The sequence below is a fragment of the Amblyraja radiata genome, chromosome 13 (genome assembly GCF_010909765.2).
Source record: "Amblyraja radiata isolate CabotCenter1 chromosome 13, sAmbRad1.1.pri, whole genome shotgun sequence".
Lineage (NCBI taxonomy): Eukaryota > Metazoa > Chordata > Chondrichthyes > Rajiformes > Rajidae > Amblyraja > Amblyraja radiata.
The window spans coordinates 24,661,001-24,678,366 of record NC_045968.1 but is presented as its reverse complement, the minus strand read 5'-3'; the positions used below and the strand labels follow the sequence as shown (position 1 = coordinate 24,678,366).

General features: G+C 41.6%; 1 protein-coding gene across 7 annotated transcripts in view; it reads left to right on the top strand.

Annotated features, from left to right (window-relative positions):
* Positions 1-17,366, top strand: part of yeats2 (YEATS domain containing 2) — a 118,311-nt gene that overhangs the window by 57,596 nt on the left and 43,349 nt on the right. For all 7 annotated transcript variants that reach the window (XM_033031443.1, XM_033031446.1, XM_033031447.1 and 4 more), the window contains one exon: positions 2,741-2,996. In XM_033031443.1, the coding sequence (XP_032887334.1) occupies positions 2,741-2,996 (256 nt within the window). The remainder of the gene's footprint in view (positions 1-2,740; positions 2,997-17,366) is intronic.

Here is a 17,366-nt window from a genome sequence, read left to right as displayed (position 1 = left end):
GAAGGTAGTTGAGGCCAGTTCATTGGCTATATTTAAGAGGGAGTTAGACGTGGCCCTTGTGGCTAAAGGTATCAGGGGGTATGGAGAGAAGGCAGGTACAGGATACTGAGTTGGATGATCAGCCATGATCATATTGAATGGCGGTGCAGGCTCGAAGGGCCGAATGGTCTACTCCTGCACCCATTTTCTATGTTTCTATGTTTTTTATAAGAGTCATAGCGCTATCCAGCATGGAGACAGGTCTTTCAGCCATGCCAATCAATTTGGCATTCTAGGCTGGTCACATTTGCCTGCATATGGCCCATATCCCTCTAAACCCATCTTAACTGTATATCTGTTCTGTATCTTTTGAAAGTTGGATTGATATGCACCTTTAGTGTCTTTTGGCAACTTGTTTCAGAAACAGACCACCCTCTGAATGAAAAAATTGCCCCCAGGTCTCTCTTAAATATTTCCCCTCTCTTAAGCCAATGCACTCTAGTTTTAGAATCCCCTACTCTGGGGGAGAAAAAGACTGCAAGCGTTCACTTCATCCATATTCTTGATGATTTTGGGTACTTCAATTAGGTTGCCCCTCGGCCTCCTACGCTACAAAGAAGAATGTCCCAGTTTATCCAGCTTCTCCCTATCACTCAAGCCTGCAAGCCTGGTAACATACGCTTTCCATCTTCATGACATTCTTCCTATAGCTAGGCAACCAGACTACATCTACAGTGTGGCCTCACCAACGACTCGTAGAGCTGTATCATGATGTCCCAACGTTTGTACTCAATACCCTTCCAATGAATACAAGTATGGCACATGCATTCTTCACCATCCTGTCTGCCTGAACTGCCGCTTGCAGGGAAGCATGCACCTGTACTCTTAAAATTCTTTGTTCTACAACACTTTGCAGGGCTCTACCATTTATTGTGTAAATCCTGCTCTGGTTTCTAAAGTACAATACCTCACACATGTCAGAGTTAAATTCTATAATTAATGTAAATTGTGAACAATTGCAGGTCAAGATCTGATCCTGCAGCACTCCGCTAGTTACCGTCTTCCAGTCTGAAAAGGATCCATTTAATTAAACTCCTCATTTTCTATCCATGCTAACACACGTCTTCCAGTAATTTGGACTTTAATTTATGTGCCAGCCTTTTATTTGGTACCTTATCAAATGAATTTTTGAAATCTAAATATAGTGTGTCTACAGGTTTCCCTTGATTAACTCATTCTGTTACATCCTCAAAGAATTAGAACAAGGTTGTCAATCTTGATTTACCTTTCATGCTCACTAGGTTTAATTATATTCAGGTTCCCTAAATGGTTACCTGTTTATTTTTTGATGATTAGCTCTAGCATCTTGTTCACTAAAGCTGTTAAACTAACAAGCCTGTAGCTCCTGGCCTTCTAGTTATTTCCTTTTTAGACCAAGGCAGTCACATTGGTGTTTTCCAATCCTCTGGTACGTTCTGGAGTTTAGCCAGTTATGAACATATTAACAAAAGATAAAGAAGTGGAAATGTCCACATGGTCTTTTATGTTGTCCTCCCTCCCTTATATCCTGTGCCCTGCAGTTCTCCATTCTTCTCAATTTGTTGAGAGTAAAAAAACAATGGAAGAGGAATCTCGCTGCCATTCTAGGTAACACCTAACCAAGTGTGGAACAAAAAAGCCACACAACAATATTAACATAATTCCCTCTGAATATAACAATTTCAAATGTTTTTAGAAACTTGTCATAGAATCAGAGACATTTACAGCATGAGAAGAAGGTTACCCACTCCCTCATTGCCAGGGTTAATTCATCCAATCCTGGTTTGAAGGGTCAAGATTCAGTCAATGTATCCCGTGATTGGTAATACATCAGTTTAGTTAGTTTAAGTAAGTTCATTATTGTCACGTATGAGGTACAGTGAAAAGCTTTTTGTTGCACACTCTCCAGTCAATTAAAAGATTACAAGCAAGCTATTCACAGTGTACAGATATAGGATAACGGTTAGGATACAAGATAAAGGATATAGACTTGGTATATCACTTGCAAATTACTTAAATTAGGGATGCAAATTCAAAAGAATGCATGTATAAAATGCAAAAGGAAAACTTTAAATAAAATGTTTTCCTTTTGTATTTTATACATGCATTCTTTTGAATTTGCAACCCCAGCTTAAGTAATTCGCAACCCAATTTAAGTAATCCATCCAGTATACATTTTCTTTGCAAAATAGCTTCATTTGGTTTGGGAATAGTTGGATTAGGAGAATGCTGCACAGTCCATTGAGCCCACCGTGTGATTCAGGTTGTGTAAGTTGATTTACACTTAAATGGCAAACAACAATGACCTTTGGTCCATTGTGCTTGAAAGCTTTGCCCAACAAAAATCAATTACAGAATTAAAACATCCAGTTGTGCCTCAGCATCCCCAGTCCTTTAATGAAGGAGGATTCCAGATATCAGATAATTATGAAGAAAAACAATTGGGATAGAATCCCTACAACATGACCACTGCATATCAGTATATAAGCTGGACATGAGCATTGTCACAGCTCTTTATTTGGCTTCATTGTGTCATTTTCTGTGTGTGTTTTTCACTTCCCCATAAGTACTGTTTGCCTCAACCATTTGTTAGCACTCTTGGGACATGGAAGTTTTCCCAGCTTTTTTCCCTGGCTTTCTTAGTTATTGCTGTTATGTTAGATTTCTTTTGTGTGGCTGCATATTGTACGTGTAACTAAGAGTGCCTGTTACCCACCCACAGGTGGTTGGGATTCCAGTGGGTTCAACCTTGCAGCCAGTGGTGAAGCAGGCGGTGGCACTGAGCGGGGGTCAGATCATTGTTGCCAAACCAGGCACTACGGTTGCTCGAGCTGTTGGACAGAAGCAGATTGTGGCTCAGGGTGTGGCGAAGGCTGTGGTGAGCGGAGCAAGTGGAACCATTGTGGCTCAGCCTGTACAGGCAGTCAGCAAAGTTCAGAGTTCATCGATTATCCAGAAATCAGGATCGCAAAGCTCAGGTAAGGAGAGAAACCCATCTTTGTAGCTTAAAGGGCGAGTGTCAACAATGATTTTAATTGGACAATGGTGACTTCCACTGTCACAGCTATTGTGAAAGTGTGGTGATGCTGAGGTAGTACGTCTGGGAATCAGGATTACATTCGCTAGCTGTTGGCCGTACATGTAAGTTTAACCCAAGTTAGGATAGCTGTGATGTGCAAAGGTATTACCTTCCTCACATACTTAGGTTGTAGCCTGGATGTATACTTCCTCACATACTTAGGTTGTAGCACTTGCACAGATTTCAGCGTTTACCTCCAATTACTTAAAGCCGAGTTGTTCTTAAAATCTGCTCCGTTTTCATACGCAATTGCAAATAATATTGACTTTGAGTAATGGTTAAACCAGGCAAGATCCTGGTTCATGCTGGATGCATCCCCTTCTGGAGGGTCACTGCTCCAACTTGGTTCTGGCAATAGAAATAATGGTTGGACTCTGCTTCAACGATCCCAGTTTGTACCTTGAGTTCATTTTAGATTCACCAATGGCTGGATATAGAGTAATGCAAGAATATATTATGAACATTTTAAATATTATTGATATCAAAAGGACAGATTTGTGATTAAAGGAGTAATTCAGCATGACCTTGAATACATTTGAGAGCCATTGGAGGTGGCAGTAGCCGTAGGAATAATGTGCAAGGCAAATGGTTGCAGGATTATGAAGGGAGAATGAGGGCGTGGGACTTAAATGGGAAGCTTTCAAAGAGACCTAATGGCCGCTTCTTGAGTTCTATGAAATGAAGGACAAAAATCTTTATAACATTTGTAAAGTTTAAGCCAAACATAAAAATGAATCCAAAAGTATTTATTTGACATGCAATGAGGAAAGCGGTTGTACAAGGAGTGATGGGGCCCGATGAGACACCAGAAATGGAAATGTACTCATGGAGATTGAATATTTCATATCACCCAAGCCAAGGTAGGTGGTGGTGCTGGATTTCCAGCAAAATAAAATGTAATTAAGTTTCTGAATGGGCTGAAAATTGATAGGTTTATTGCATTTAATTTTATTGCATACAATCACCTGGTCTAGATTGGATGCACTCCAGGTTGCTAAAAGAACTGAGGGAGGAAATTGGTGGCCCTGGCCATAATTTTCCCCACGTGTGTAAATTTAACAGGTGTGTTTATTCAGAAAAGATGTAAGGATAAAACGACCCAAAAAAAATGATAAGGAAAATATGGTATATGGTATGTTTGGACTTCCGAGAAGATATTTCAAAGGTTCAAAGGTTGATTTATTGTCACATACACCTAGATGTAGTGAAATTCCTTTTGCCAATGCAGCACATAAAAAAGAATACAAACATAACAATAATAAATAGCTTTAACATAAAAACATCCCCCCACAATGGTTCCCATTATGGGGGAAGGCACAAAGTCCAGTCCCATCCCCAATGTCCACCCATAGTCGGGCCTATTGAGGCCTCCACAGTTGCCTCTACGGAGGCCCGATGTTCCAGGCCGTCTTCGCCGGGTGATGATGTTCCGGCGTCGGGAGAGTCCTCTCAGCGGCATGGGAACCCTGGAACGGCCGCCTCCCTACTCGAGACCGTGGCTTCCGGAGCCGACAAGGCCGCGCCGAATGGAGCTCAACTGGCGATCTCGTCGCGAGATCCCAGGCTCCCGATGGAAAGTTTCAGCGCAGCCGCCCGCAGCTCCGCGATGTTTTTAACGCCGGTCCCAGCTCACTGGAGTTCCAGCGCGGTGACCCAGGCAAGGCACCGCCCGCCCCGCAATGGCGCTCCAGCGCTGCACCGCCGTCCTCACACCCGCAGCTCTGCCGCCGCCGATGCCGGTGCCGGTGCCGCCGATGCCGGTGCCGCCGCCGCCGATGCCGAGGCTCCGGGCGGTCCCCTCGCTCCTAAGGCTTTCTGGAACATCAGTAGCAAGGCTTTGCTCAGCATTAGGGTCTTCCACATTGTTATGCACATGAAGGAGGCCTTGTCCCTGAAGTGGTTAAGAAAATGTTTGACAAGATGACAGAACACATGTTATCAAGGCTTAGCTGACCATTAAATGTATCAGAATCATTGAATGTTTAACATAATTAAACAAAGCATAATCATATATATAAAATCATATATAAAATATATATATAACACATGAGGTATACTACTGTATAAAACTGTGTATATATACAGGTAAGGATGGAATGCTTTCAGAAACTCGGGGAAACCAGGAAATTAATTTATAGCCCAGCGATATGAAAATTGAAAGATAGATATAAAATGCTGGTATAACTCAGCGGCTCAGGCAGCATCTCTGGAGAAAATGGATAGGTCACATTTCAGGTCGGGACCCTTCATCAGAAGAAGGTCTGAAGAAGGGTCATGACCGGACACGCCACCTATCTATTTTGTCCAGAGATGTTGCCTCACTCGCTGGGTTACTCCAGCGTTTTGTATGTATCGTTGGTATAAACCAGCACCTACAGTCTATTTTTAAAAATATTTTTTAGTTGCTCTGGCTCTGTCCTCTTTGTTTTTGGCACAATGTCAACATTGCTCATTATAAGATCAAGGAATAGCGTCTTATCTTGGTATCTTTGGCAAATAGGTCCTTCGGACCATAATTGAATTCAACAATTTTAGGGAACCAGCCTGTCTCGTTTCTATCATCATTGGCATATTCCGATGCAACGTTATCAGCCTGTGATGTTATCTCTGCATTTCTCTCTCTCTAATTTGTTTTGTAGTTCAGCATTTTAACACCTGCAGTGTTTAGAATTGCATTTTTAAAATCACTTCACAACTTTCAGTCATTTTATATTTGCACCTAATCCAGGAGGATTTATTAATAATTAACAAGCCATCATCTTCCTTAAAGCCGTATTCCAATTTTTCCCTGTAATTTAAAACCTGTCAGATTTCAGATTTTTTAAATAATTCTGACAAAATGTTATTAATGCTATTAACTAAAACCAAAATATCTGTGGAGAGGAAAACAGTTAATCTTTCAGATCCATTACTTTTCTTCTGCATTGTTCTCATGAAGGGTCATCAACTTGAAACTTTAGCTCAGTTTCTCACTTTAAATATGCTGCTTGTTTTTACAGCATTTTAATTTCATATTTCTAACACGTGTAGGTTTTTTCATTTATTTTCCTGGAGGCTTGTTCCTATGATCTGTTTCTTAATAATTGCGTAACTAAAATGTCACAACAGCAGATGAGTAGAACAAGATTTTTAAAGTCTAGACCAGTGGTTCCCAACGTGGGGCATACGCCCCACAGGGGGGCAATTTGATTTTTAAGGGGGGCAATTGAGCGCGACTGAGGAGGTCTGGGTCCAAATTTTCGATTTTTATTTTTTTGGATTTTCCACCAGGTAAACATATGTAGTTTATGTTTCAGATGTTATTTTGAGTAAATAATTTTTTGGGGGTAAAAAAAGGGGGGGGGGGGCATCAGGATTTTAGAGGTGATTAGGTGGGGCATGGCCAAAAAAAGGTTGGGAACCACTGGTCTAGACCCTCAGGTGGTTTTGAATGGAGCCAACTCCATATTGACTCATTTCTTACTTGATACTGTTTTTAACTACGATGATGCTACGTCAAGGAGGAAAATAGAAATGATTACTGTTTAAAGCATGCCCCTTAATTCTTTAAAGAAAATAGTGAGTTACACTAGAAACTGGGTGTAGCCAATATGGAATTTGTAATGATGTGCATTGCCTTGTGATTGCGTCAGCCTTTTAGGGGAACCACCACTAAACTCCTGGCACAAGTATTTTGTTTTGGGAGTCAGCACCGTTCAGGAGAGAGGTCGGAAAAAATACAGATATTAACAGATTGTTTGTACACAGTTTTACCTCATTCTACTCTCCGCGCTTGACTACATTAATTTGCGTTGACCACAATTCAAGATAAGACAACCCATTGCCAGGGCAAGAGCTCATTGAGCGTTGAGAGGCTCAGTGCACATTCTCATTTATTTATTATCTCTTCCTTGTTCTCTCACTCTCATACATACACACATATTCTTCCCGCACGATAATCAATTCCCCACAAGCAGACAATATTTCCCCAAACATATTTCACCGAATTAGGCATGTTTAGTTAATACCAATACAGGAATACACGGTCAAGTGGCTCTCTACAGATGGTAATCTGACCCTACGACTCAGTGCCATGTTGGATGGTATGTGTATGGCACTGAGCCATTGGCCGGATGACTAAAATAACATTGGAGTACAATGGCTGGTAAAGTCCTTTAAGATCACCATGAAAAAGGTTGGATGTAGGATAAGTTACTTAGACATCTGCACATTCATGAGAAAGATTCTCTGACAAGTAATCATAAGTAGCCCAATGTAAGACAATGACATTTGATCAGTCATCCAATGTAATGGATACTTCTGACTTCTTCCCAGCTTAAATTTGGCCTCATCTCCAAGGAGGATAATCATATTCTCCACAATGTATGGCAAAATATTCTAAACCCACCAGAGAGGAGATATATAATATAAAGCACATTATTAGAAATTTTAGTGGTTAAATCTAAAAGACCGCCAGACAAGTACATGGATTGGAAAGGTTTAGAAGGATATGGGCCAAATGCAGGGTTTCCATGCTGTTTCCATGCTGTGTGACTATGAACTCCAATACCTATTGTGAATAAATACAGCATTTTAACCAGTAAATCTGGTATGTCAACTTATGTTATCACAATAATATTATTACCAGGAAGTATTTTTGGGCAATGTCTCCTTGATCACGCATCAGGAGAGAACAGTGAAATGTCAGGTCTTTCTTCATATTCAGCCAAATGTATGTAAAATCTCCTCAGATCTAATATCACATGAAGTAATGCAACGTCACTATTTGGTGATTTTATTTTCCCGTTTTTAAACGTCAGAGGTCTTTTGAACATTAAACGGTTGTTTGCCTCTTGACATTTACACATGCGACTTCTGAAGTCATCACCTTACAGTAAGTGTGTTTTGTTGCATTTCTTGTTAGTTTAGAAACATCCAAAAGTATCATCGATCAAGTGAAATTAATACAATCATGGATCGTGCATTTGTCATTCTGTTTATAGCTCTTTGGGAAATTGGTGTCGTAATTGCACAATTAACCCTTTATAACTGAACTGAATTATATGAACATTTTGCGTTAGAAATTTTTTAGAATATTAGGATTTATCAGCATCAATTTCAATTTTCAAATGGAAATTCATATTTGACTAACCTGCTGGAGTTCTTTCAGAATGTAACTAGTAGAATAGATCATGTGGAACCAGTGGAAGTGGTGTATGTAGATTTTAGGAAGGGTTTCTATAAGGTCCCACATGAGAGTTTGGTCAACAGGGTTAGAGCATGTAGAGTTGGGGTATTTTACTGACAGGAAACTAGTAATTAGACAGAAAGGAGAGTGAGAATTTAGAAGAGAGAGAGAGTAGGTACATAAATACATCATACTTTGTGAACGTACAAAGTATCATAAGTAAGCTGCAGATGATACACAAATTGGTGGCGCTGTAAATAGGAAAGATTAATAGAACAACTGGAAAGTTGACTTGATAACTAGCCTGTTCTCTATTCCATTGGTAACTCTGTTCTAATGGTGACTAACATGCAAGCTCTCTGTACCAACAGTTTGACCGGTGGGACCAATGGAAATCCTCTCATGTACATACATATTCTCGAGTGCATTACCAAAGAACGCAAAGTAACTATGATCCAGAGACATTTAGATTCATAGTTATACAGCACATAAACAGGCCTTTCAGTCCAAGTCGTCTATACCGTACAAGATGCCTAAACTAATCATGTTTGCCTCCATTTTGCCCATATCTCACTCAGCAGTGTTTCTAGAAAGAATTTGAGGGAGGGGATTACTAATTGGCTATAAGGTGTGAATAAAGAAAGGTGATTTTTGTGATTTTCTTGTTCCAACATTCATTGAATTAGACTTCAATTTTCTCAAGACACTGATATTTACATTTTTTTAATGAAGGGGATACTTGTGCAAAGTACATGATACAGAGTCATTATATATCATAACGTACTTAATTTGTATAAATACAGAGACCATCGAGATGAGTACTGTAGGCTCCAAATCGTAGGTTAAACTAAAAACAATATGGCTGCCCGCATGGTGGTGGTGTGGAAAACCTGATATGGATTATGGATCAGGTCATCAGCAGCAAAACCAGACAAATCAGCGAAAATGTTTGATCTACATCTCCCTTCTTGGGCTTTTGTCCAAAGGGCAAACATAAAGCATGCAGGAGTAATATGTATATAAAGCTATCATCCACAGTAAAGCAATGGAGGATATACAGCAAGTAGTATAAGTAACTTCAGTTATAGTTAATTAGAGTCCAAGATCTGCATCTAGATATAATCCCCGTATCTAGCCACAGGCTTGCTGACCCGTCCTGCATGCGTACGGTACAGGCCTTCAGCCGTGCCCCTCACAGGCGGTGTCGCCACAGGCACGGCCTCCATCGGGAGTTTCTCAGTAGGCGACGACGACTATAGCAGCATGGACAAGAGGCCAAAGGTCGATGGAATCATTCAGCAGGCACATTCTATTATCACACAAGATGTGCAGAATAGTGAGCCAATGGCCACCATAAAAACAGCAGACAATAGAGTAATCGAGATGAAAATCGACACTGGAGTGAAATGCAATGTTCTGTATCAAGAACAGTTCAATCGTCTGAGGAACGCAGAGCAATTAAAGCCCACCGATGTTACTCTTCTCGCATATGGGGGAAGTGAGGTCAATACGGTCGGTATTGTGAGGCTGCAATGCCACTTAGGGGATCAACCATACAGATTGTGATTCTGTCGTCGACCACAATGTTATCCCACTTCTGACACCATGTGCAAAGTACTTATGATACAGAGTCATTGTATTTCATAACAAGTACTTTAATTTGGATACATACAGAGACCATCGAGATGAGTGCTGTAGGCTCCGAATCGTAAGTTAAACTAAAAGCAACATGGCTGCCCGCATGCCACCATGTGGTGGTGGTGTGGAAAACCTGACATGGATTATGGATCAGCTCATCAGCACACTAAATACATTTTAGGCCCTAAATACTGAGCCCATTGAACTATTAAAATACGACGGGCTATCTACTGGTATATCGCCAGTTATCTGGAGTCTATGGCAACGGTCAGCAGATATTCATTGATTTGTCCTTAACAGTGTTGGCCGATGAGTCAGACTATAGATCGACCGATAGACCAAATGGTGCTAGCACAACAACCTGGCTCTATATATCAGTAAAACCAAAGAACTGATTGTGGACTTTGGAAGAGGAAGGTTGAGGACCCACAATCCTGTTTACATCAATGGAGGAGAGAGTCAAAAATCTTCAAATTCTTGGGCGTGCATATTTCCGAAGATCTTTCCTGGACCCAGCACACTGATGCAATTATAAGGAAAGCACTTCAGCGCCTCTACTTCCTGAGAAGATTACTGAGATTCGGTATGTCAAAGAGGTCAAAGGTGTGTTTTGTTTGGTGTGCACTTTTGTTTGTATGTGTTGTTGTGAGTATGTGTGTGTGTGTGTGTATATATACACACTGAACTTTTCTTTTCTCTCTCGTTTGTCATATCATACTATGTTTGCATATTCTGTTGTGCTGCAGCAAGTAAGAATTTCATTGTTCTATCTGGGACATATGACAATAAAACTCTCTTGACTCTTGACTAATTTTTGAACATCCTGTTATTTTGTGTTGTTGATTCTTGTCATATGATCTCAACCTATTTATTTGAGATAATTTTAAGGTCATGAAACGTTCAGTTCTTACAGAATTTGGCAGTGAACATATTTCAGTTTGGGACCAGTAAAGCTTGTGGTGTTGGCAAGGTGCCAGTTACACGATCGCGTGCCTTTAATATGGCCTGATGCTGTGACCTGCATTAGCTAAATAGCACCATCTGGTGAAGAAAGCTTGTTATTTCAACATTCAGTGGAACTGTTAATCGAGTACGGTTGGGACTTTGGTGGTGCCAAACTCCCATCTTTTCCAGACTATTGGATGTTTTTTTCTTATTAATACCCCAATGCACATTTAATTCACTTTTTAAAAATTGTTCCACAGTAGTATAATGAATATTCCAGTGACCCTGGTGTGTTTTAAAGGAATAAGGAAGTGGGGCTCCATTTATTTGCAAGTGTGCGCAGAAAACAGGGCCATGGCAATCTTCAAGAGGATGAGACACCAGTGGAATGCAGGAAATATGTCCCTGGTGAGCTTAAAATGATTACAGGAAGTGGAGCTGCTGAGTGTTTAAAAAGAGTTGGAAACAGTACCCAGATGAAGTTCAGGTAAATGTGGAAACGTCACGGTGCTGAACTTTCGGGATATGAATTGTTTGTTGTGTGAAAGGATTGATGTGAAGTAAGGTCCTCTTCGCCTTCAGTCCTGATACAGGGTCCCATCCTTTTCACTCCGCACATTCTTCCTCACTTCCAGTTTTCCACCATTACTTTGCTCCAAATTCTGGCATCTGTAATCTCTTGTGTCCAGAGACTAATATTAGTATTGTTGATAGGTATGAGGCCAACTGGTGTTTTGTTAATGAAGTGGGTGGCTATACTTTTGCTTACATATAAATAAAGGGGAACATTTGTGTTATGTAAAATCAAGGGGTGAATATGAGTGTCGCACATGAGGCAATATTGGCATTGCTATTTATCTGTAAACAAGCAGTGTTATATTTGTGGTAGGCATTATTATTATCCTTTTTCCCTTGTATGTAAATGGGGTCTAGTATCATGTAGACACAAGGAACTGCAGATGCTGGTTTACAAAAAAAAGACACATAGTGTTGGAGTAATTCAGCAGGTCAGGCAGCATCTCTGGAGAACATGGATAGGCGACGATTCTGGTCGGGACTCTCCCTCAGACGAGTATCAAAGGGGTCAGTAGATTGAATATTGGTTTTAATCAATCTGTTCAGTTCAGTATTGGAAAGAATGTTAGATAAATGCGTAAATAAATGATGATACATTCGTATAGTGAAAGAAAATTCACTTCATTTAACTTGGAAGAGTTCAGATTCTTTTCCATAGTTTTCCTAAATCACATGATACAGTGACCTTCATTTTTTTTAGATGTTGCCACTTAGATACTTGCACCACTTGGTCTAAACTTATTTCCAAAGTTCAACAACGGTGCCATTTTTGTTGGGCAAGAAAGATGCAAATTAAGCAAGTTAATCTGCACATACAAAACTCCCCTATTATTTCCTCTTTGGTTATTTTTTTCCAACTTTATGTTTGATTATACAATGTGACTTTTGCATATTTCTGCAATTTCCGTGGAAGCGTCTCTTCAGATTCTTATCATTAGTTGGTCACTCAAGTCAAGTCAAGTCACTTTTATTTCTCTAGCACATTTAAAAAACAACTCTCGTTGACCAAAGTGCTAATTGGTGGAAGTACTAATGATATACAACATTGGTTCATAGATTTAGTACATACATACATAAATACATACATATAGCCCTCCCTCAGAGGATGTCAAGAAAGGCTTGAGAGTAAAGGTGAGTTTTAAGTCTCGACTTAAAAGAGTCGATGGAGGGGGCAGTTCTGATTGTAAGAGGGATGCTATTCCACAGTCTAGGAGCTGCAACCGCTTATGCCTAGATGTTCAGTAACCCCAAGTAGGCCGATCTGAGGGACCTGGAGGTGTTGTGTAAGCAGACTTTTGATGTAGGTGGGGGCAAGCCCGTTAAGGGCTTTGTAAACATAAAGAAGGATCTTGAAATTTATTCGGAACCACACAGGGAGCTAGTGGAGAGAGGCCTGAATCGGGGTGATGTGGTCCCTTTTTCGGGTGCCGTCAGGAGTCTCGCTGCGGCGTTTTGGACCAGTTGCAGGTGGGACAGGGACGATTGGCTGATGCCCGTGTAAAGGGAGTTGCAGTAATCGAGGCGGGAGGGAGGAGATCAATGTGTGGATGATCTTTTTGAGGTCATCAAACTGGAGGAATTGTTTTATTTTAGCTATCGTCCGAAGCTGGAAGAAGCTAGCTTTTACCACGGCATTGACCTGTTTGTCAAATTTCAATGCTGAGTCAAATATCACGCCAAGGTTTTTGATGTGAGGTTTGAGTAATGGGGTAAGGCTTCCAAGGCTGCCTGCTATCATTTTGATTGGGGCTGAGAAGGATGACCTCAGACTTACTCTCGTTTAGTTGGAGAATGTTCTGGGCCATCCAACACTTTATATCCTCGAGGCAGTGAATAAGGTTAAGCAGAATTGATCGGTTTTTGGACTGCAGGGGGAGATAGAGTTGTGTATCGTCTGCATAGCAATGGAAGGAGATGCCGTTCCTTTGAATTACTTGGCCTAAGGGGAGCATATACACGGAGAAGAGAATGGGGCCAAGGATGGAACCTTGTGGAACCCCGCAGCAGAGGCTAGCTGGGGAGGAGAAAGAGTTGCCTATGTTAGTAGAGAAACTCCTACCTTTGATGAACCAGCTCAGGGCAGTGCCATCAGTACCAACCCCGTACTGGAGACGGTCAATTAGGATGGTGTGGTGGAGAGTATCAAATGCTGCGCTGAGGTCGAGAAGGAGCAGAATTGCACAGTCGCCGGAGTCAACGGTGAGCAGTAGGTCATTATGTACCTTCAACAAGGCAGACTCTGTGCTGTGGTGGGCCCTGAAACCTGATTGGAAAGTTTCCAAGATAGTATTTTGGAGAAGGTAAGCCATAAGTTGACTTAAAATTACCTTTTCAAGGGCTTTTGAAAGGAAAGGCAGTTTTGAAATAGGTCTGTTGTTGCTTGGCAAGGTGGGGTCGAGGTTAGTTTTTTTTCAGGAAGGGCTGGGCCACTGCATGCTTGAAGCAGGTAGGAACAGTGCCAGTGGCCAGAGAACTGTTGAAGATGGCGAGGATGCTGGGACCGGCTATTGTAATGACATCCTTCAGAAGGGCAGAGGGGACAATGTTGAGGGGGCAGGTAGTCGGTTTCACGGTGGTGACCAGTTTTACAAGGGAGGGTAGAGTAACAGGTTGGAAACAGTCTAATTTTGAAGAACAGACCAATGAGACAGCCAGGTCACGGATGGGAGGGGAAATATTCGTTCTGACGTTAGTTGGCAACCTAAACAATAATTTCTGTAGCTTAATCAGAATCAGATCAGAATCACACTTTATCCACCAAGTATGTTTTGCAACATACGAGGAATTTAATTTGCCAGGTCAGTCATACAATTAAAAGTAACAGATAACTTCAAAAACACATTTTAACATGAACATCCACCACAGTGACTCCTACATATTCCTCACTGTGATGGAAGGCGAAATAAAGTTCAAGTCCTTCCCTTAGTTCTTCCTCGGTCGTGGGCCTCGAGCCCCCGTTGACAGGACGAAGCCGACTCCCGTAGCCGGCGGCGTTCGAACCCCCTGCGTCGAGGCGATCCGCTCCCGTATCGAGGGGATGTCAGCTCCCCCGCGCCGGGCGATTGAACCTCGCGTCGGGGCTGGTGAACCTTCCGCGACGTTGGAGCTCCCGATTAGCCTCACCCGAGACTGCGAGCCCTTGATGTTAAAGTCGACGGTGGTCGCGGTGAGAGTGATCCCAGGCAAGGGATCAGCTCCGATGTTAAGCCCGCGCCCCAATGCACCTCTATTATTTCTTAATTCTAAACAGATTGACTTTGCCCCTTTGTATCAACATATCCTCTTTCTTCAGCACTGCAATATTCTCCTTAGTACTGTAACTCTCCAGTCTTCATTTTCCAACCTTTTCATAGCGCTTTGTATCTCTAAACCCACGACGTGTAACCAGAACCAGCCCAGCACCATCTTTAAATTTGCTACTTATACCACCGTCAATGGACAAACAATGTTTAACAACAAGCATGGGTACAGGAGGGAAATTGATAACTTTGTTGAGTGGTGCCAGAGCAACAATCATGTTCTTTATTTTAGCAACTGAAGAGCTAATTGTTGACGTTAGGAAGTGAAAGCTGGGGGAACCATGCACCTGCCTTAATTGGTGGGAGGGTGGTGGAGAGAGTCACCAGTTTCAAGTTTCTTGTTATACACATCTCTGATAATCTGGCCTGGGCCCAGCACATCGATGCAATCAGGAAGAAAACTCACTAACACCTCTACTCCCTCAGAGGTTTGAGGAGATTTGACGTGTCGCCAATTATTCCATTGAATTTCTACCAGTGTACGGTGGACAGCATTGTGACTGATTGCATCACGTCCCGGTTCACCAGATGGAATGCAAAAGAATAAAGGAGGCTTCAGATACTAGTAGACATTGCTTGGTCCATTATGTGTACTGACCTCCCCACCATCCAAGGAATCTCCAGGAAAGGCTGCCTCAACAAGGCAGCTAATATCAATAAAGATCAACATCACCCTATCCATTCACTTTTCTTGTTGCTACCATCGGGAAGAAGGCACAAGAAGGAGCCTGTGAATCATTACCTCTGGGTTCAAGATCAGCTTCCTCCTATCAACCATCAGGTTCTTGAACAACCCTCCCTCAGCTCAGAACAATCCTGCACAACCCTAACCACAACTCTCTCTCAGCCCTGAACCAATCCGGACTTTGCGCTACAATGGTCATAAGGTCATAAGTGATAGAGCAGAATTAGGCCATTTGGTCCATCAAGTCTACTCTGCCATTCAATCATAGCCGATCTATCACTCGCTCTTAACCCCATTGTCCTGCCTTCTCCCCATAACCCTGACACCCATACTAATCAAGAATCTATTTATCTCTGCCTTAAAAATATCTATTGACCTGACCTCCACAGCCTTCTGTGGCAAATAATTCCACAGATTCACCACCATCTGACTAAAGGAATTCCTCCTCATCTACTTCCTAAAGGAACGTCCTTTTATTTTGAGGCTATGACCTCTGGTCTTAGACTCTCCCACTGGTGGAAACATCCTCTCCACATCCACTATATCCAGGCCTTTCACTATTCGGTAAGTTTCATCCTCAGTACTCGCTGGAGATTAAGTGCCGTCAAATGCTCATCATATGTTCTGGTTGCTCTACAATTTGTTTGCACTTTCATGCTCTAGTTTGCAAGGAATAACATAATTTATAATATATATTTGGTTGCATCTAATGTGCCTGTAAACGTACATGTGCCTGTATATATATTTGGTTGCATCTAATGTGCCTGTCTCCACCTACTTTCTATCTTTGTCCCGCCCCCTCACCCGACATCAGTCTGAAGAAGGGCCTTGACCCGAAATGTCGTCCATTCCTTCTCTCCCTAGATGCTGCCTCACCCGTTGAGTTATTCCAGCATTTTGTGTCTACCCCTGACAAATAAACGCTCTTGATTCTTGTATCCAGGAATATTTAGAACCCTCGGACTCCTCCTCCTCCTCCCCTTTTCCTTCTTTCTTTCCCCACCCCCCATCAGTCTGAAGAAGGGTTTCGGCCCGAAACGTCGCCTATTTCCTTCGCTCCATAGATGCTGCTGCACCCGCTGAGTTTCCCCAGCAATTGTGTGTACCTTCGATATTCCAGCATCTGCAGTTCCCTTTTGAACAATATTTAGAACCCAATCCTGCTCTTTTTTTCCTGCCTGCTTTGTTATTTCCTTGACATTGTCATCTCAAGTTGTAACTTCCACCTGCGGCTCACTAACCATGTTTAATATATTTCTCTCTATGTCTGGTTTTTATTAACAGATTGTTAATTGTTGTTCTTGTCGTATTCATCTCTCAGTCCTTTTTGCATCCCTTTTCTCCTTTTCATTATTCCTTGGTCAGGGATTTCTTGGCCGGGATTCCCACATGCCGTAGGAATTGCAGTTGTTGGGTCTGGGGTGCCCTGCCGTACCTCAATTTGTTCCGTTAACTAGCAGAAAGAACATTCTTAAAATATCAGTACTATTAAATTGTTTATTGTTTTACTTACCCTGAAGGACTTTGACATTGTTTACTCCTAAAACTGAATGCTCATTTACCCTTACAGGGACTCTCTCTCCCATGCTTCGTTAAACTCACTTGAACCCTTGTCTCATGCTCCTTTTACTCGCCAGGCTGTATTCTCACACTTCTTTTAAAATGACCAAGGCTCTTTTTTAAGCTCATTAGGGTTGAGAACAGAATTTAACATGAGTTTAGGCAACAGGGTCTGGCAGTGAGTTATGATAAGCATTTGATTTAAACAGAGATGAGGACATTTCACAAGTTCCGTCAGGGTACGTAAAACTATAACTAATTTAATAAAAGTAGTTTTAAGAATATTCATAGTTATACAGGATGGAAACAGGCACTTTGACTCAACTTATGCTGACCAAGATGTCTATCTAACTGTTATTATATTGCTTATCATAGCTATCTTTTAGAATAAAGGTGCCA